Genomic DNA, 21,743 nt, shown 5'->3' with positions numbered 1-21,743 from the left:
GGACTGAGCGCTGGAGTGTCTCCAGGTGGACTGGGCGAGGAGGCGGTGCTGGAGGCTCTGTGTGCGCTGGACGCGGTGACGTCACCACCTGAGCGCTGGGAGCAGCTGCTGCTGGCCGCGCACGAGCTGCTCAAGTACGGGGACTGCTCCAAGCCCAAGGAATACTTCAAGTCAGTCTGCTCAATTAATAGCGTTCATATATTGAGACATATTTTTTTTGTTACAATTTTCCTTATATAGGGAAAGGCAAGGGATCTAAGCCCGTACAGCCTTGTCTGTTCTATTGAGACACAGAGATGTAGAGGAACCAAAAATCTATATTTATTGGAAACGTTTTGTGAAGTTTTTTGATGAGAAAAGGACTGCAAATAACTCTGCGCTTAGCTCCGTAGCGTGCCCTGAGTTGCATGAGTTCTGCTTATTGAAGTGAAACTTCTTTAGAATCGTTGTCATTTCAAACTCGATGAAACGAAAAAATAAGTCCATAGAGACACAAACACATAAATGTATAGGATTCAGCCGGCGAGAATGAGATAGAACACATTAGATGTTCTCAGTGTAATGTTTTTTTTTTAATACAGCGCCATCTATGAGATTTTCTAATACTAACGTGTGTATGAAAATTGAAACCTCTTGTAGTAAATTCTAATTTAGGATTATACATGAAGTTAAAATATCAATTCACAGAGGGCTCTACTTCATACTATAAAAGATGATTTACAATTATTTACTAATGACAAAATTTCACATTTATAATAATATGTACTGAGACTTTTAGGATAATTGTATTTTAATTTCGAAGGTTTTTCTAAGAAGAATTTCTACCACGTGTGAATTGCACACATGTTATTTTATTGAAATGCCAGTATGTTTAAATCACATCAAAATTGGCCAAAAGTGTAGTAGTGTGGAGTCAGCGACCCAGTACTCGGACACACGTCCACTGCAGTCTCTCGCTGCTGTCGGTTCACATACTTATATGAAATGGCTATGTGCAGGAACATAGTTCGTGTAGCGTTGGCGGCGCTCTCCATCGAGGACAGCTCCGGGGACAAGGAAAACACGGAAAACGCGACCAACGCGCACCAGACATCCGGTCAGTACCCGCCCCCCTACCCCTCCCCCAGTGGCGCACCGGTCCCGCGGACTCTAACGTGAACGTGTCGTTGCAGGCTGGGGGACGGCGAATGAGCGAGCAGCCGCCGAAGCCGTAAAGGTTCTGATCTGGTTGTGCCGCAGGCCAGAGACCAGACCCCAGTGGCAAGAGTACTTCGATCTCATCCTACTGAAGCTCATCCAGGCCTACGAATCTCTGAACAAGGAGGTGATGCGGGCGGTGGAGGCAGGCATGCCGCACATCGCTAGGGCGCTGCCCGCGTTGCAGGTACCATACTATACTACAATCTAACCTGTCTCGTACACACAAGAAACTGAAATAGAATATTTGGAGTGTCACCCTACTTACTTATTTATTTATATATATTTATTTATAACTATATACTTATTATTTATAACAATAAAATATATATATATATATATATACATATATCGTAAATCTTGTATCGCCAGGTACTCGCCCTGCTGAAGCCAGTGATCCGCACGCGCGGCTACCCGACCTCCCTGTGCGCCCTCAAGCTCGCCGGGGAGGTCGCCAAGGCGCGCCCCCACGAGCTCACCGACGACATCGTGCAGCAACTCATGGAGGGGTCAGCCAGGTACCGAACTCACCCCAGCCCCACCCGCACTCGTGCCAGACTTGAAAGCGTTACGCTCAGAAGTTTCTGCGGAGACATGAGGTCATATAAATAGTCACCGATCAGTGTAAACATATCAATAAACAATTAATCAGTGTTGATTAATTGTTTGAGTTGTTATCATTAACACAACAGAGAGTTGTGTGGACAAACCGTACATCCCTTTTTTGGTCCTTCGAGCCGAATTTAAACCAGTGACCTATGGATAATTATTGAAAATATATTGAAGTAAAGTTTTGTAATTCCCCAGCTGGCGGACCACCAGAACTCCGCGGTGCGCAAGGCGGCCGTGTTCTGCATGGTCGCCTTCACGTTCGCGCTGGGCGAGGCGCGCATGCAGCCGCACCTCACGCACCTCTCCGTCAGCAAGTACCGCCTCTTGCAGGTGACCAGCCAACGCGCTCTCTTACTATACATACCTGAACTAAAATATATTATACATTTTTCATTGCTTAGTAGGGTAGACGAGCTCACAGCCCACCTGGTCTTAAGTGGTTACTGGAGCCCATAGACATCTACAACGTAAATGCGCCACCCACCTGAGATGTGAGTTTTAAGGTCTCAGTCAATTTACAACGGCTGCCTCAACCTTCAAACCGAAACGCATTACTGTTTCACGGCAGAAATAAGTAGGGTGGTGGTACCTACCCGCGCGGACTCACAAGTGGTCCTACCACCAGTAAGAAAATTCAGTAAATTACATGAATTGCATAGAACAGAACAGCATTAAACACGAACTTACTTTTTTTTTTATTCATTTGTTTGGGAAACAAACCGCACAAAACGAACATAATATATTAAAAATGGTAAACAAAAACCAAACAAGTTTCCATGATCAACATCGAAAAAGTTAATTAAGGAAGAAGAAATAAAACGAATCTATACAATAAACGTTGTCGCAGGTGTACATCAGCAAGCAGCGCGAGGAGTCCACCCGACAACAACACGCCAACAGTGCGTCAACGACGTAGCGGAGGACGCGGCGCACTCGCACGCGCGCCACGCAGACGTAACACGCGCTCGCCGACCGGTGCTGCCGTCCCTCTCGCTCGGCTGCCGCTCCTCTGCAGCGAGAGGGGGACGGCAGCACGCGCCGCCGCTCGGATGTGGCGCCCCCGGCCTCATACATATGTCAGTCATATACAACAACTGGACAGAGCATCTCGACTGGAGCACCACATCTGCAGTGCGGAGCTGCCCGGGGACCGAGGGCGGCGCGACCCCCGCCACCCCCCGCCGCCACCCGGGCGCGGACGCGTTGCTCGTCTTGTGTCTAATTAAATTTAACAAAAAAAAATCAAATTGATTGTTTCGTTTTATTAAAGATTTAACAACATTTAATGTATATATAAATTGTATAATATAAACAAACGCAACACAAGTAACGTGTCTGTAACGCTGCGTCCGCGGTCGGAGCGCCCGGGGACCCCTTCGATATTGACTCGTCGCGCATCTGCTGCTGTCGTGACACGGAACTATTGAGGTGTGACCCTACAAACAGTTGAGAAGTCGACGCGGCCAACGGACCCCAGCGGACCTCCCCAAGGGGCAGGGAACCGGGGGCCGACCGCGCTCTGACTAGATTATTGGGATACAGCTGCCACTTAGAGCGTACACTAAATTGGGACAACGTGAGTCGTCTGCTTCAAACAGGCGACTCGCAGCGCGCCGGCGGGATGCTGCACGCATCCTAACGTTACTAACGAGATACGGACACGCTCGCTTCCAGCACGCCCCCCCAACCCCCCGCGCCGCCTCCACGGGGTCTTGTACTAACTACAGACATTCTACGCGATTTTATTTGAGATTAAACTCTTCTCGACTCTTTCTGGTGGCGTAGTCCGGGGGCGCTCGGCCCTGGGAGTGCTGTACAAAATGCCAATGAATAAATATTCGATATCCACATTGCACCGCGACTTGTAGCGCTCGAAGCTATCCGTTAAATCTCACTCCTTGCATCCTTGAGGTCCGTGTTGAGGCCGACGAGCGTCCCGGTACACTTGTTGTGTTCGTGCGAACAACAACAGCCGTCGCCGTTAACGGAACAATTATTCTGTTGGAATAATGTTTCGTTTGATTCCACGTGAGTTAGAAACTCCAAACTTGATAATACGCATTTTATATTATTAAAAGATAATTATTAATGTTCTTATTTGTTTTGTGATTCATTTAGCATTAGTGAGCTTTAGTGATCATAACTGAGCGTAGCGTAATTTATTTAATTGGCTTTATAAAAGGAAAACTGTGTTATACTAAATATAAGATGACGGCAGGTCCAACGCTGCGTTCGTTGATTCCAACCGGAGACGCTACCGACAACATTTATTAATTAACATTTGTATTATTTGTACTATTATTACTCTTATTTTCTAATTTTTTGTGTTTATAATTGTTTTCGATTATATTCGTGAATAAAAACAAGGATTTTAATACATCTGAGTTTTTTTTATTTCCTTTTGAATTGAATAACAAAGACTATACACTTCTTATTTGTTGAATAATGTCGTGAACGCGCCACGTGACTAGCGTTCGTCCACAATGTACTGGAGCCCGTGGACAACAGCTCGAATAAACAGGCTCGTTACTTGAAGAGCATTGCTTCGCGGCAAAAGAATCGGGACATCACCACGGCGTAATTCTTATGAGCTCAAACTGTACCTTTTCGCGTAAGATTACATGTGCAGTTCTGACTTTTGTAAAGTAACTCTCCACGACGCCGTTTTTTTTTATAAAGTTTTTATGACCTGGTAACTAAGACTTTAAGTCATATTTTATATTATATTTTTATTTTTATGTAAAATGATAATATGGACTGAAATTACATAAAATGAAGATGATTAATTTGAGATCAACTGGGATGAAATGAAATGTGATGATATGGGATGAAATATAATCTCAGTAAAATGGTGGTAGTTTACTGAGATTTTTTCAGTGGACTTTTTGGAGGATCCTGAGAAGTTACGTCCAGCGGCTTTGTTTCATTTTCCAACATTTGTGCACTTTCACAGATATTAAACAGTTAATAAACCACCGTTATTACACATTTAAACCAGAAGAAACACTAAACAGACAAAATAAAACAAATCACACAACTTCACTCCTCGCGTTCCCGCCAAAAAATCCCTACGACGCCGTGCACTTTTTTTTTTAATTGAAAGCATTGGCAACACGGTTATCAGCTTAAACTAATTTTACAAAAAAAATAGAAAATGAACTTACAATAAAAACAGAAATAAAAGAAACAATTACAAATCAAGGAGAACAACAAATTAATTACAAAATGAATTGCAAGAACTTACAATAAAAAAAAATTACAAGTTTTCTTTTAACAAACAAAAATAAAGAACATGAGTCGCTATAAAAAAAATATTTAAACTTGCACATAAACAGGAGACCTATGATACATTCATGAATTATACATTCATAGTCGTCCTATAGTGTGAAGTACAAAATTATACACTATTGAGAATAGTTGTGGAAGCTTCAAAACACCTTGAATGGAATTAGGAATAGATTTTAAGCCTGTATCTTTACATAATGCATTAAACAATAATCTTTGTTTATTGAATTCAGGACAATTAAAAAAAAAGATCTAGATCACACATGTCAGAATTACAATAAGTACATGCAGCTGATTCACTTAACTATAATCTAAAAAGATGCGCAGGAAAATGGCCGTGGCCTAAAGCTACGACGCCGTGCACTCTTCTGCACATAGATTATACACAATATATTTGAGCTTCTTCTGCACTAACCGAACTATTTTATAAAGTACATAATAATATATTGCTGTGAGGGTACGAGTAACGCCATCTATCCTCGAATAGCAAACATGGATATAGACAACTGGAACATCACTTGATTGTTCTGGTGAACATTTATTCAGTGTTCCAATTATATCAAGAGTATTTTAAGGGTCAAGAATATTCTCCGCATGAGTAAACGAGTCTAGAACATTTCTTGTTGTTCTACAGAATTCTAGGTATTGTCGAAACGACTACAAAAGCGTGCTCTAGAGCAGGGGCTACCAAACTTATTTTGTCTACTGCCCACTTTGAGAATAAATTATTTTGAGCGCCTCCATTTTTTCACCCACCTAAACACCATTATAGCGATAGCTAGGCACTACAAGCACCGGTCACCGTCCTCGTCGAACCCGTCGCTTGCGACGAAGGGTTCGACGAGCGAACTAACCCATAGATACAGCCCACTGAGTTTCTCGCCGGATCTTCTCAGTGGGTCGCGTTTCCGATCCGGTGGTAGATTCTGCGAAGCACTGCTCTTGCTAGGGTCAGTGTTAGCAACTCTCCGGTTTGAGCCCCGCGAGCTCACCTACAAACGTTAGGGCGAAGCTGAAATAGCCTCTCAAGGCTATCAGCATAGGTAGGGAAAAAAAAAAATAAAAAAAAAAATAGCGATAGCTCAGTCGGTATCTAAGAGTCCCCCTAGATGAAATTACCAATCGCCTCCCAAGCCTCTTCTACACAACGCCCCCATTTTTTTCTGGGTCTTTTACCACCCCAGCTTAGGCCTGCAGCGCCCACAAGAGGGCGTTATTGCCCACTTTGGGAAAGACTGCTCTAGACCATCAGCTTAGGTAGGAAAACATTGGTTTTCGCGCGGGAATTCTATTCAAAGCGAAGTGACGCACGGATCATCTCGAGAAAGTGAAGAAGTGAATTGTTATAGTGAAGTCTACCCTTAATTTTATTAATTATCGTAAGAAATAAATTCAGTTTTATTTAGATAGGGAATAGTACTCCTACCAGGCCGAAAGTTCGTCGAGTACCGAGCCGGGGTCCAGGGGCAAAGCCTTGGCGGGGGTAGGGGGGGTTGCGGAGACTAAACCCCCCACCCGTACTCATAAAAAAAACAATTTAACTGTTTTTAAATTTTTAAATAAACTACTACTAATGGAATAAGAACTGTCTGATGAACTCATCTTTGTTTAATACTTCACTATGAAATTTTTTGCCTTTTGTTTATTTCACTTTTACACTAAACACAATATTGCAAATTACCCGAGCACAACAATGGCGGAGAATTTTAGGTGCGTGAGAGCAGACGTAGACACTAACGCGCATGCGCACTTGTCAGTACCCAGGGAGGACAAGTTACACTTTCTTCCCTGTACAGCGGGACCAAAACCGAACTTTCGGCGTAGGAGAAAAAATAAATAGTTTTTTATTTATACTGAGCCTGACGCCGTCGTGGCCTCAGGGATGCGCGCATACCGCTAGAAGTAATAGTGTTCTGTGGCCCATACCGAGCGATGCTATTTTGCCGGTGTTCAAATCCCGCAGACCTACACGTCTTACCTCTGCGGTCAGGGAATAATATCGTCTTATAAAAAAACATGTGTGCAATTCACACGTGGTAGAAGTGAAACCTTCCAAAATTAAAATACAATTATCCTAAACGTCTTAAGTATATGTAAAATTTTGTCATTAGTAAATAATTGTAAGGTAGCGCCCTCTGTGAATTGATATTTTAATTTCACGTATAATCCTAAATTAAAATTCACTACAAGAGCTTTCATACACACGTTAGTATTAAAAAAATCTCACAGATGGCGCTGTATTAAATAGTATGTATATTTCTGTCTCATTCATCCTACACATTTTCGTCTTTGTGTCTCTTACCTGTCGTTTTTTCCGTTGCATCCGGTTTGAAATCACGATTCTAAAAAAGTTTTCACTTCAAAAATCTCACAGATGGCGCTGTATTAAATAGTATGTATATTTCTGTCTCATTCATCCTACACATTTTTGTATTTGTGTCTCTTACCTGTCGTTTTTTCCGTTGCATCCGGTTTGAAATCACAACGATTCTAAAGAAGTTTTCACTTCAATAAAAATAAGTATTTTTTGCATTTGTTATCTAAGAAATTAAACATTATAAAATAGGATCAAATATATGTCGGCGCAAATATGACTATTTACCTACTGATCATCAACTAATTACTCTGTGATAAGAAATTGATGTTAAACAGTTCCTTTTATTGTAATTTCAATACTTTAAAACGTGTTTGAAAAACGTGTAAACCCGCTCACGTGTTTGAAAAACGTGTAAACACGCTCACGTGTTTAAAACGTGTCAACACGCTCACGGGTACGAAGCCCCATAAATACGGCCGTGCTGTCTAGCACCGATTGATTCGTGTCCGAGCCATTGTACTGTACGGATATCTCTGTCACGTTGTTATGCTTCTCGTGCAATATACGAAGTTTTCGTGAAGTTTTGTTTCGGAAACCCAAACATGAGTCATTCGTCAAGAAAGTGGTGACCGCGACGTCAGCGGTGCTGACGTCACACTTTTTAAAAACATCACGGCGGTCCCTCATCCGTCATCAGAAGCGGGATCACACGCCGCCTCCGCTCAGCAACAACCTGGTGACCAGATAACCGTATCGGCGGATAATGACTACCCTCCAGCATCAGCCGATAAGCCTGTACAGTCTGCTTCACAAACCAGCATGGTCGAGCGACGGAATCAACAATCAACTGATCAATGAATACAAAAGATAAGTTTTTATTTTTGATTACTAAAATTTCACCACAAAATTCATCTGAAGACCATGATATCCTTACACAACGAACAACACCTTACACATTCTTATCCCACCTTCAATAAATCTACGAGAACCTCCGAGAAATCTACGAGAACCTCCGAGAAATCTACGAAAACCTCCGAGAACCCTACAATAAAATCGCATTAATAGTCTCAAACTTACATAGTTACAAGTAACGCAAGTATAACAGATGCGCTACTCAGAGAAACTTTTTATTCCTGCAGATCAATGGGAATCAAAGAAAACCTACGAGAATCAACGAGGCTGGTGCAGAGCGCGCACCGCCCAAGTGGGATCACATGCCGCCTCCGCTGAGCAACAACCTGGAGACCAGATAACCGTATCGGCGGAAGAAGACTACCCACCAGCATCAGCCGATGAACCTCTACCATCTACTTCACAAACCAGGATGGTCGAACAACAAAATCAACAATCGGCATAAGGATAAGTTTTTATTTTTGATTAATAAAATTACGCCACCACATGAGTACCACAGTGTACGCCACCACATGAGTACCACAGTGTATGCCACCACATGAGTACCACAGTGTACGCCCACTACATAAGTACCACAGTGTACGCCCAATACATAAGTACCACAGTGTACGCCCACTGCATAAGTACCACAGTGTACGTCCACTACATAAGTACCACAGTGTACGCCCACTGCATAAGTACCACAGTGTACGTCCACTACATAAGTACCACAGTGTACGTCTACTACATAAGTACCACAGTGTACGTCCACTACATAAGCACCACAGTGTACGTCCACTACATAAGTACCACAGTGTACGTCCACTACATAAGTACCACAGTGTACGTCCACTACATAAGTACCACAGTGTACGTCCACTACATAAGTACCACAGTGTGCGTCCACTACATAAGTACCACAGTGTACGTCCACTACATAAGCACCACAGTGTACGTCCACTACATAAGTACCACAGTGTACGTCCACTACATAAGTACCACAGTGTACGTCCACTACATAAGTACCACAGTGTGCGTCCACTACATAAGTACCACAGTGTACGTCCACTACATAGTACCACAGTGTACGTTCACTACATAAGTACCACAGTGTACGTCCACTACATAAGTACCACAGTGTACGTCCACTACATAGTACCACAGTGTACGTTCACTACATAAGTACCACAGTGTATGTCACAATATAAAACTACACAAAATAAGTTACTTTCAAAGTAACATAAAAAGGTACACAGATACCAATCTCAGAAACAGACATTCCATTGTTTCAGATGGACTCCAAGAACTCTCTGGTGATACACCATACATGGGCGGCTGGTGCAGAGCGCGCACCGCCTGTCAGTATGGCCGTGTCGGCGCAAATATGACTATTTACCTACTGATCATCAACTAATTACTCTGTGATAAGAAATTGATGTTAAACAGTTCCTTTTATTGTAATTTCAACACTTTAAAACGTGTTTGAAAAACGTGTAAACCCGCTCACGTGTTTGAAAAACGTGTAAACACGCTCACGTGTTTAAAACGTGTCAACACGCTCACGGGTACGAAGCCCCATAAATACGGCCGTGCTGTCTAGCACCGATTGATTCGTGTCCGAGCCATTGTACTGTACGGATATCTCTGTCACGTTGTTATGCTTCTCGTGCAATATACGAAGTTTTCGTGAAGTTTTGTTTCGGAAACCCAAACATGAGTCATTCGTCAAGTGGTGACCGCGACGTAAGCGGTGCTGACGTCACACTTTTTAAAAACATCACGGCGGTCCCTCATCCGTCATATACAAGAATTAAAAACTCATAAACCAGATCATTTAAGCTCGTCTCAAGAGTGAAAGGTAACTTGCAAGTTGGTGCACTTTTAGTGTTGACTCATCGGGGCGAGAAGTTTGTGAGTGAATAGTAAAATATATTAAAAGCAGTGCTACGGACGCACTTGTACGAAAAGTTTAATAAGGCACAGTAACAGCAAAACATAATAAACATTTAAATTTATATTCGAATATATTTATGATCTAAAATTTTTAACAAGTTTTCTAAATTCTAGTAAAAGCACGGATAAAACCTAAAGGGCATACACCTATGCATCTCCATAGGAAAATCTTCCATGTCATAGCAGGCCCGCATTCTTCTTTTACCGCTGAACACTCTCTCTAAGCATCTACACCTGTATTCCTCTTGTTCTTCGACTTCCTCTGGATCTTCCAGGTCTAGCCGTCTTCGGAGAGACGCTATCTTTTGCCTGTCGATAACACGAGTTGGTTTCTTTTTCAGTCGGGGATATTTGGGTTGAATTTCCTGACTCTGAGGAGTAATGTACGCTTGATCATTCACTGCTTGTTCCACCTCTTCTGGTATATCATCCGCTTCTGGTATATCAGGTGTATATAGTTTAGAATTTTCGGGGGGAACTTGAGATTCTGTCTTTGGTCCAGTTTGGATTGTAACAAGTACGTCTTCAGGTGTGCCTAACTGTCCAGGTTTAAGTTTTATAGATCTTTTTGACACGCTGTACATATCTTGGTTACTGGGACCGGCAATTTGACTGCTATTAAGAACTGGGGTAGCCTGGTTCGGTTGTTGGTTAATGGAAAAATTAGGACTAACAGAAACAAATTGCTTTTGGAAATTAGAGGCGGAAGCATCGTGTTGAGGAGTACTTGCCACATACCCACGTTGCGTAACGTTACTAGGGCCAGGAATTTGAGAGGGTTGCATAAACATTTCACCTTGCTTGGGGCTTTGAGGGTAAACATGGCTAGATTGCGTTCCTGGTGCCTCCAAGACTTGGCAGCAGGGGGGAGGTTGTTGTTGGTAAATTTGACTATTGATCAATTGTGGTGGAGGTTGCAGATAGTCAATGGCCGATTGTTGCAATGTATTATGTTGAGTGTGTTGCGGTACAACTTGACTCATTTGCTGATAGTGCGGTGGTAGCTGATGAGACCTCTGAATGTTTGAACTTGGTGTTGTTTGTACTTGACTCTGTTGATTCAGTTCCTGCTGGCCGGCACCGGATGCTGTCTGCTGACAACATGACGGAAATTGACTAGTTGCCTGAATTGACTGGTAATCGCGGAGTCCAGGTGGTGCCTTAGTTTCTTCCAATGTATACCACTGCTCGGGTGTCACCTCACGTCTCTCATTCACATAGGGAATGTTCTGTTGATATGGACTGTCATGTCTGTCACCCCCTACTATCATATACGAGCTCTGATCTTGATTAGCATCAGCGTAGCTCGAGCAATACGCCATGTTTTGAGCGAAATGGTCATAGCCCTGAGGATCCTGAAATGCTACTGACTTCCTTTGTGTCATAAAACCAGCTTTGTTTCGATTTTTCAATCTATTCAAGAGTTCGCCTGCCATGAACTGGAGCTCGGCAGTTTCGACCCTCAGAGGTAATTTCTGTAGAACCCTCAGCGTTTCTTGTTTAATTTCCAAATCAATTGCTTCCTCGCTCGTATTCGGACGTTTTTCAATATCGTGTATTTTCTTCGTCAACAAATCTCTAAGCCTACGCTGTTGTACACACTCGTAATTATCTTCCGACTGCACAAGTGGAAGATCAGAAAACCAGTGATCAATGTCAATGCCTAGAAGTACTTCGTCCACTTCGTCTTTCATCTCATCGTCAGTCGGAAGTGGAACTCTCGTCAGGGCATTCATCACTTCATCTTTAATTCGATCAAAATCTAAATTATACAAAGCAAAGCCATGGGTATTTTTAATGTTCTCGACGAGTTCATTGACCCGGTTAGCTACTTTCTTTTTAAACATATTAGCTTGAAACTTATCTTCTTCGTTGTATTTCGTGAAAAGAATAAAATTATCAGCAATGGCCATTTTCAGCATGTCGTCGTACAGTCGTTCAGGATCTTCTGCTTGCATATCGATGGTCATTAAAGGAATATGATTTGTGATGCTTTGAACTAATTGTTGTTTGTAAGAAGATGAATTCCTCGCTGCTTGTGCTATCATATTGTTTGCTTTGTCGAGTAGCTGGGGTTTTAAAGTTTGCATTGCTTTTGTAAGTTCCTCCGTTTGTGGTAGACAACTTAGTAATCCATCTATTTCGTCTTCTAAGACATCTTGACAGTAGACGGGGTCGTTAAATTTTGTTGGCTCCAGTTTCAGCTTGCTCACTGCTATCATTATGCCATTAAAGATACCTAATCTAGCTTTATCACCAATTGCTTGTTCTTGTGGATTGGACGAAGAAATAGGAATTTGTTTGACCCAGTTCTGTACGAACTGTTCAAATTCATCTTCTATTTGCGCGAGAGGTAAATTTGGAGACGCGTTTGTTATATTACAACACGCATTTCTGTATTGAGCACCGTCATGAGAATTTGAAAAATTTTGATACATATTCTGTTGCATTTGATCAGGCAAGGGGTATAAATTCATTGGCCCAGAAGCAAAAGTTGCAGGTCCACTCATTCTTCTACGACTGGGTGATTGTCTTTGTGTGGGTTGTTGGTTAAAACTTGCAGAACGCGGTCTAGAGGCAAATGTTTGATTATAATTTGATGGCCAAGATTCCCCAGATGCAGGAAAATTTCCAAGCATTCTTCTTCCTTCCCAAAGATTATTATTGACAGGATTTTGTATTACATTCCCACCTAAACCTTTTGGACTTAGTGATGAAATTTGGTTATAGGATAAATCAGTAAGTTGGTTTTGAACGAATGTCCCAGAAGCATAATTACTGGAACCACTCATTCTGCGCATATTATGAGGAATGTTTTGAACATAATCCAAACTACCACCGGGTATTGCTTGAGCATATATCGGCATTCGACCCACACTGCCTGCATTGTGTATCATAGGGCCAGAAGCGAATGCTGCTGGACTTGACTGACGTCGATACTTCGGGGGGTTCCTGTTCTGTGCTAGGTAGGACGGTGCGGGTGCATAATTAGATGATTGGTCGGTGCCAAAACTATGGCTCAATGCGCGCGTGTAATTTTTGGGTGTTGATAAACTAGGCCCAGCATGCGATGTAGGCTGGGCAGTACAACACGGTGGTAGACTGGATTTCAAGTTGCCAGGGTTCTGTGGCAAAGTCAGCATCGGGACTGGAATACTACGAATCGTCTGAGACAATACATCTGCATGGTCCAAAGTGTTAGAAATCTTGTCATCGCCAACCAATTCATGAATCCATTTAAATATTTGAAACTTTAGATATTCCAGTTCATCTTCATCAGATTTCCTTTTAGAAGGATTCATTTCTAAATATTTATGTCTGTCTATGATGTCGTCGGTCAAATCATTAACAGCGACTTGTCTGAAGATCTCACTGAGGCCGGTCCCCGTGACGCTGGTCAGCCACTGCTCTACAGCTTGCACAAGCTGATTCTTGTAAAATTTTAAATTGATGTCTATATCCCGTTCATTTATTGGAGCGACACTAAAGTTATCAGATTCGTTCAAACCCTGTATTGAATTTTGAGTGTTCTGAAACACTACATAATTCCGGGGGTACATTGGAGGAGGTCCTTCAAATACTTTTTCACAAGTTTGTTTTATGAGCTGGTCGGTATACTCAGCTGCTTGATTGTTGGTGAAATCATTTTTCATCATCAACGCCATTATCTCTATTTCTACTTTATTCTTTGTATCAGCGTTATTATTCTTACAAATATTAATGAGTTTGCTTGTCATGTCTTCCAAATTAGCGGTTTTAAGTTTCAGTTTATTTTTTTGAGTAAATTTTACTAAAGATTTCTTTATTACTTCACTTATAATTTCCTTTGTTTCAGTAGTATCCTTATTAAGGGTAGCTAATGTAAACAAATTTTGCAGTCTATTTAAACAAAATGAAGCCAATTCATTCAGACTAAGACCACCATCATTGAGATTGTCAAACATATAATCAATGAGTCGAAAAGTTTTACGTTTCATATTGTTATCATTTAAGTGTAATAGCTCCATTAGTGACTGTGTTAATAACTCTGTCTTATCTATAGCCGGAGATTTCTCGAAGCAATTATTTGTTCTACTCTCGAGGGTCAGAACATTGTCTAGGCTCAAAGAATCCAAATTAAAACTAGCGGTCCTGCGAATCATCCTGTGCTTATCCATATCGTGTCGTCGACTTTTACTAAAGTTAAATTGCAAAAATTGTTTCTTTGAGTCTTTAAATAAGATATCACCAAATTTAGAGTACGCTACAATTTCTTTTAACAGATCCAGAATATCTTTGTAAATGTCTCTTTTCACAGCCACGTCTCCCAGAGACTTGCATTTCCTGAAAACTGTATTAGCCGCTTGTTTTTGTTGAACGCTTATAGCAGTACGACGAGACTTCTTCAAAGTTTGTTTTGTTACGTTTTGTTGTAGTCCCGAGACCACTGCGTCGCATCGCGTCGTGTCCTGAGGATGTCGTGAGGCTTGCGGGGACAATGGAATTGCTACCTAGAACAAGGGGATTACTTTAAAGTACCAAGCATATGCTCATTATAAAACAAGCTGAATAAACAACTTCAAAGTTCTAAGGGAAAGAAGTAGAATAATCTTGACTGTTATTTACTGGTTATATGAGCGAAGTGTTGTAGCCAAAGACATGTTGTTTCAACATGATTAAAAGGCATCTGTGCATCTGTTTACTGGTGGTAGGACCTCTTGTGAGTCCGCGCGGGTAGGTACCACCACCGCGCCTATTTCTGCCGTGAAGCAGTAATGCGTTTCGGTTCGAAGGGCGGGGCAGCCATTGTAGCTATACTGAGACCTTAGAACTTATATCTCAAGGTGGGTGGCACATTTACGTCGTAGATGTCTATGGGCTCCAGTAACCACTTAACACCAGTTTGGGCTGTGAGCTCGTCCACCCATCTAAGCAATAAAAAAAATAAAAAAAATTGTGAGAAGCAAATTGAGAAGTGCCATAGGGCATCACAGACTGAAAACAAAGTTTAACATGTAGAAAAGTTAAATTTACGTTCCGCTTCAAAGGTTCCATTCTTGGTGCAGTCTCCACTTCCCTCGACATTGTTTGTACTGAAGCTGGAACCAAAAGAATTCACTATTAGATTATTATTCCACATTTTGTACGGTTTGAAGGGGGGAAAGGGGGGGGGGGGGCGCAGCTGTTGTAACTATACTGCGAAATTAGAACTTATCGCACCGCTATAGAGCCGCTCACAAATTAATAACAAGTCGGAGAACTGGATTACTGGTGGCAGGACCTCTTGTGAGTCCGCGCGGGTAGGTACCACCACCCTGCCTATTTCTGCCGTGAAGCAGTAATGCGTTTCGGTTTGAAGGGTGGGGCAGCCGTTGTAACTATACTTGAGACCTTAGAACTTATATATCAAGGTGGATGGCGGCAATTACGCTGCAGATGTCTATGGGCTCCAGTAACCACTTAACACTAGGTGGGCTATGAGGTCGTCCACCCAACTATGCAAAAAAAACTGTTTAAATCTGTTTCATAAAACAATAACTGTATGTTACACAATTTAGAAATGTAAGATAAATACGCATGGACGTTGTCGGCCTTCACCAACCAGTCAGCTTGTTACTTTGGCTTACGTTATATAAATAGTTCCCAATAGCATTTAGTGTCGCTTATGGCATCACATATCTTCACCCGTTTTTCCTTCTTTGTGCCCGTGCTCTGTTCTTTGACAACAAACTAAAAGTGTATTAAACTGTGCGAGTGGTTTAATTTCCTAACGCATCGCTCCACGTTGGTGACACCGTCATGATGTGAACGCGCAACCTTCTGATTTCCTCCACAACTTCCACACATTTGCGTCGCAAAGTTCAATTGTAACACAAGAAGGAGCAAACCACTATTAAATGTAGACGGACTCGATCACGTAGGATAAAATCTTAATGATCACTTACCCTGAGTTTCAGACGTGACCGTGGCAGACTTCTGAAAAACAAAAAGAGGATATGAAGGAGGCTGAAGAAATAACAATTAAATTAGGATTCCGACTTCACGTCCGACCGGTGCACGGCGACACTTCTCTCCCTTCAAGCTTTCCACTCGTCTAACGTTACAGCTTCTGTCGTGGCCCCCGGGCCCGTCTCTGGTTGGCTCATCATCTCTGTACTTGGGCTGGTGTGCTATGCTACCACGCGCTATCCTCCAACTGCTCGTGCCAAACTGCGGCTGTCTTGACGGTGATCTGCTCAGACTGCCTGGAATACCAGAACTAAATCATTGTAGAACTGGTTCGGTCAGGATTAGAGAGCAAGTTACTCTCTTACTCACTTACCATGTTTATCTGGACTGTGAGTGTCCAGTCTCTCTAACACCTCGTAGGAGGGCTCCGGAGGGAGAGGACGTCGAAGTGATCTCGCGAATGAATTGAACCCATGAGACGAGCGCTCTCTTGGTGGAGACCCTGAGTGGGACGAGGTGTAATTAAACTGGAGTAGCAATGAGGATGCTGCAGGTCGTATGTGGATTACTTGTACCGCATTTACTAACTTTATTTACTGATGGTAGGACCTCTTGTGAGTCCGCACGGGTAGGTACCACCGGCCCGCCTATTTCTGTCGTGAAGCAGTAATGCGTTTCGGTTTGAAGGGTGGGGGCAGCCGTTGTAACTATACTGAGACCTTAGAACTCATATCTCAAGGTGGGTGGCGTATTTACGTTATAAATGTCTATGGGCTCCGGTAGTCACTTAATACCGGTTGGGCTGTGAGCTCGTCCACCCATCTAAAAAAATACAACAACTAAACTATAATAATTACCATAAAATGCATCGTTAGCTGTCGAACCTGAGGCTCTGCTCCCGACGGGACTGCGCCCCCCTGCGAGCACGCCGCTGCCCACCACAAGATTGTCATCACCTGACATTTGAATCAATTTACATTTAAGTTCTAGCAGTCTGCGCAATACAACTTTCTGTTCAATCTGTTCTATAACGGGATTTTGCTTCCTTACTCAATTCGCTAAGCGATGCACATATCAATTTTAGCAGTAATATCTAATAGGTAATAATGATAACTAAATAAAACTGGTATTTCTGGTGGATATCACCATCCCCTATGACGAGAGCCTTGTGCGCGCCGGGGCAGATAAAAAGACCAAATATTTGGACATGGCGCACGAGGTGACCGACATGTGGAGGGTGGTATTTACAGAAATAATCCCGGTAGTTGTGTCGGTGAATGGTTTGGTCCCTAAAAGCCTCTCAAAACATCTCGACAAGCTTGACGTCAACAAAAAGTCGGTGGTGGCAAAGATGCAAAAAGCAGTCTTGCTGGACAATGCCCGTATAGTTCGCCGGTTTCTCTCCCAATAGTCCCTAACGCTCCGGCCGATTGTTGCCCACCTCGCCGGAGCGTGTCCTGCCGTCTTCCCGGGCGAGGCAGTGTTTGATGCAAATGACAATAATAAATAGCTGGGAACAAATCAGGCACGGTCATCCGGCCCCAATTTACGATTCCCTGTATTATGAGTAGCAAAAACTGATAAACATACTTTTAACTATATATTAATATGTGAAGCAAAAACTTTGTATCCCTTTTTACGAAAATTGCGCGGACGGAGGAGTATGAAATTTTCCACACTTATAGAGAATATAGAGAAGTGCGGAATGCCAATATTAAAAAAAAATACGCATTGAAAATAAATTATATCAATAAAGAAAACATTACACACACTACCGTGTATTTGACACACGCATATATACTCTTTGTTTATTGTTAAACTTTTGTTATTGTTTAAAGTCTGTAGTCAAATTGAGAGTAGATTAATATTGTTTATCTTTAATATTACGAGTATGTATTTGTCTTGTCGAATCTGTGACTATAAAAATATAATAGTCTTTGACAATAGAACCATAATAATGTTCAAACTTATAATTTCAATTAATTATAAGCGTATTAAGCGTATTAAGAGTATTAAGCGGTAGGCAGCGGCTTGGCTCTGCCCCTGGCATTGCTGAAATCCATGGGCGACGGTAACCACTCACCATCAGGTGGACCGTATGCTCGTCTGCCTACAAGGGCAATAAAAAAAAAGTCATTGTCAATAGCACGAGTGAGGATTGTATTAAAAGAAGACAGATGACCAGCCAGTAGAGGCAGCGCGTGCGGAGCCGTCACCTGGTCTGACGCCGCGTCTCTGCGGAGGGTATTCCGTGAGGAGTTCGCAGGGAGAGGTCGGCGCCACGCTGCAGTGCGACATCTGAGGAGATCATGTACCTTATACCGTATCTAGGAAGCTCAAAACAGAAATAATAATTTGCGTAATTACTGGTGGTAGGACCTCTTGTGAGTCCGCGCCGGTAGGTACCACCGCCCTGCCTATTTCTGCCGTGAAGCAGTAATGCGTTTCGGTTTGGAGGTTGGGGCAGCCGTTGTAACTATACTTGAGACTTTAGAACTCAAGTTGGGTGGCGCATATACGTTGTAGATGTCTATGGGCTCCAGTAACCACTTAACACCAGGTAGGCTGTGAGCTCGTCCACCCATCTAAGCAATAAAAATAAAAAAATAAAAAATTTGAAGGTTTTAAAAAAACAAAATGTTAATGTTATTAGAATATCAACTAGCCTGGTAGACAGTGGCATACTGTCCGTCGGTGGCCTGCGAGGCGGAGTCCTGGCAGCTGCGGGTCGCCGCGGGGTGCTCCCGGGGGTAGCGGGGCGGCGGCCCCGGACACGCCGCGGCTTCAACACAAACATCTCAAATGAGTGTGAGCTGTTGGGTTCTAAGAGAACGATAATAATTATATTTTTTTTATACCTAAGCCTTGAGAAGCTATTTCAGCGTAACACTGGCCCTAGCAAGGGCAGAGCTTCGCAGCATTTACCACCGGATCAGAAACGCGACCCTCTGAGAAGATTCGGCGAGAAACTCAGTGGGCTGTGTCTATGGGTTAATTCGCTCGTCGAGGCCTTCGTCGCAAGGGACGGGTTCGACGAGGACGGTGACCGGTGCTTGATGTACCTAAAAGCACCGTTAATGGATCGGGAGGATCCGTAATGACGTATTTTGAGGACGTCGACTGTTTACCATTCGGTCTACAGAATCGAGTATGTATCGGGTGGTAGAGTTAACATTGCTATTTATATTTTGACATTCAACAAGTGTGTTATACTGACATTTAAGTTGAAATAAATGATTTTGAATTTGAATTTGAATTTGTAAAATTACACAGTTGTGTGTGTTACACAGCAGATCGCCGCCGCCGCAGCCGGTGCGACTCCCGACATATTATTATTTATTTATTATTTATTATTTATTTATTAAGTTGCACCAACAAAGTGATCATCAATACAAAACATTGACAAATTGACAAAAGTTCATGGCTGATGTCACCTCAATTATAGGTGCAATCGACAGTGCATTAACATCAAAAATAAAAAAAATATACAGCTAAGATTTGAATACATTTCATTCATTGCTTATGATTAATTTAATTGGGAGATGATCCGCGACAGATTTTTCCTGTAAGTAGTGAGACAATCAGAAAAAACATCTATTTCACTTAAAATAAGTTCAGCGCAATCGGACGACTCCGAAGGAACATTGACGGAGACCGCGCTACCGTGGACATTATTGTAGTCCCAAAGGATTCTGTTTAAGGGAGAGTAAGCACCTAAATTCGAACGAGCGGGCTTTCTTATAAACGGTTTATATTTCTTCGTTCTTGGTAGGTACTTAGGGGCTGATATTTTTATCTGGGTTAATAGATTAGGCGTGTCGGTTATTAAACTCAGTGTCAAAAATAATTTTATATTGTCTCTTGTACCGCGCGTAATGTAACACAAATAGATGAAACGCGGGGTCAACGGTCGCGGGGTCAACGGTCTCGCGGTCAAAGCGCCGCGGTCTGCAACAAGACTTCACTATACATGACCTTAGAGTATCGGTGGGCTTAGCTCTGCCCCTGACATTGCTGAAGTCCATGGGTGACGGTAACCACTCATCATCAGGTGGGCCGTACGGTTGTCAGCTCGAGCTCAGAGCTCATCCCACGAGGTACCAACCACTCAATCAGTTTAACACAGTGTGCAGATTACCAGCGCTGGGCATGAGTGTATACTGGCGGTGTCCGTCGTGCAGGGTGACGGACAGGCCCGCGTCCCCCACTCCTCGGACCACGGCTACCATGCCGTCCATGCTGTAGGGCTAGAGCGGCGGTATGTGCTGCAAATTATACCAACAGTTTCCATTAAATAGACCAATTTCTCAGCGCCATGTGTCAGACGATCTCAGATGTTGAGTGGTTATTGATGGATGCCACGCATCACAGGAAGAAGGAAGACTAAGCATTCCACGGCCGGACTATGCGGCACCCGCGCGCTATTGTCATCGGAGCAGACATAAGGACTTACTACAAGACTCCGAGTACCGATCTAACCAGCTATTCATAAAAGGAAATGACTCTCCTGGTGATCTGAACTGGTGGTAGCACGGGCAAGTATGAAGACCCTGCCTATTTCTGCCGTGAAGCAGTAACGCGTTCCGGTTTGAAGGGTGGGGCAGCCGTTGTGCTGTAAAAACATCTTTTTTCTCATCATCTCGTCTCTATCAGCGCGCCCCTAACTGCCGGAAACTTTTTTTTAGGTTTGAGAGATTACTGGTGGCTTGAAGGCCTTTCCAATGTTACCAGGGCAGATGAGCGAACAAGGGCTCAGCCAGGAGGTGTGGGATTTGCTAACAGTTACCCGAGCGCCTCCAAAGGAGACCTGCATGGAACTGCTGTGCTCATCCAGTTTCAGAAATCATTTCGATTTGGTTGCTGATCTCCAAAATCGACGGTAACCACTTATCATCAGATAAACTCGTCTGCGTTAGATGGCAAAAGCCTATGTGCGGTCTGGGTTACAGTCAGTATGATCGATATATTATGTAGATAGGGGCTGTGTCTGCATCTGTTTGTTTTTTTCATCCTGGTTCTCACAAAAAGTTTAATAACTTTTAATAGATCGTATTTTGTGAACGCAATGCTTTTTGTAAAACGCACGGACATCTTCAACAGCTTCAAGGAACAGCTCGGTGACAGCTTACAGCACGACTGCCACTCCTCCAGACCACTCGAGTTCCTGTAACACATTACATCCACTGGTCGCAAGAACTAGCACAGTATTAAAAACATTCGTTTTTACAGTCTGCGCCGGTCGCATACCGTGAATAAAAATACAGATCTTAATTAAACTAGGTTCGCTCCGCGATCGGATTTGGCTCTTCCAACTCAACTACGACGCAATGTCTAAATTAATATTTTAAAAGTAACTTACATTGCTTATTAAAAATAAAAATTGAAAAAACACAAGAGATTTGAAATTGCAGCCACAAAAATTTAATAATCTTTTCATAAAACAATTGTCAGAGTATCAACATCTGTCATAATGATTATTCTAACAGGTGACAATTCAAAAAGAAAAGTATTTTTCTTTTTTTTTGTGCCTAATAGTGAGTCATTCTCATTTAAAAACACC

The 21,743-nt window shown here is 42.7% G+C and overlaps 2 protein-coding genes across 2 annotated transcripts in view; one reads left to right on the top strand and one right to left on the bottom strand.

The window, feature by feature from the left end:
• chb (CLIP-associating protein) overlaps positions 1 to 4,186 on the top strand; it is a 32,461-nt gene extending 28,275 nt beyond the window's left edge. The window contains 5 exon segments of the mRNA XM_089733106.1: positions 26 to 170; positions 999 to 1,096; positions 1,173 to 1,384; positions 1,570 to 2,139; positions 2,657 to 4,186. Coding sequence (XP_089589232.1) covers positions 26 to 170; positions 999 to 1,096; positions 1,173 to 1,384; positions 1,570 to 1,809 — 695 coding nt within the window. The 3' untranslated portion in view covers positions 1,810 to 2,139; positions 2,657 to 4,186.
• Positions 4,187 to 10,247: 6,061 nt separating this feature from the next.
• LOC114250267 (uncharacterized) lies at positions 10,248 to 21,700 on the bottom strand. The gene is made up of 9 exons (XM_089735635.1): positions 20,322 to 21,700; positions 18,850 to 18,965; positions 18,400 to 18,481; positions 17,041 to 17,139; positions 16,557 to 16,685; positions 16,286 to 16,479; positions 16,180 to 16,210; positions 15,269 to 15,333; positions 10,248 to 14,745 (listed from the first exon to the last, which is right to left on the bottom strand). Exons 1-9 carry the CDS (start codon positions 20,419 to 20,421, stop codon positions 10,366 to 10,368), a joined length of 5,196 nt encoding a protein of 1,731 aa, XP_089591761.1. The 5' UTR covers positions 20,422 to 21,700; the 3' UTR covers positions 10,248 to 10,365.
• Positions 21,701 to 21,743: the final 43 nt, after the last annotated feature.

This window comes from Bombyx mandarina, chromosome 02 (genome assembly GCF_030267445.1).
Source record: "Bombyx mandarina strain Sakado chromosome 02, ASM3026744v2".
Lineage (NCBI taxonomy): Eukaryota > Metazoa > Arthropoda > Insecta > Lepidoptera > Bombycidae > Bombyx > Bombyx mandarina.
The sequence above is the reverse complement of the archived record's forward strand: the minus strand, read 5'-3'. Positions and strand labels throughout refer to the sequence as shown.

Bases quoted from the DNA above. Each gene is read 5' to 3' on its own strand.
- LOC114250267 (XM_089735635.1), bottom strand. From the start codon at position 20,421: ATGGACGGCATGGTAGCCGTGGTCCGAGGAGTGGGGGACGCGGGCCTG. The intron at 16,686-17,040 runs GTAATTATTATA...CGTCCCACTCAG, and splicing joins AGCTAACGATGCATTTTATG to GGTCTCCACCAAGAGAGCGC. The intron at 16,480-16,556 runs GTAAGTGAGTAA...CTGGTATTCCAG, and splicing joins TCACAGTCCAGATAAACATG to GCAGTCTGAGCAGATCACCG.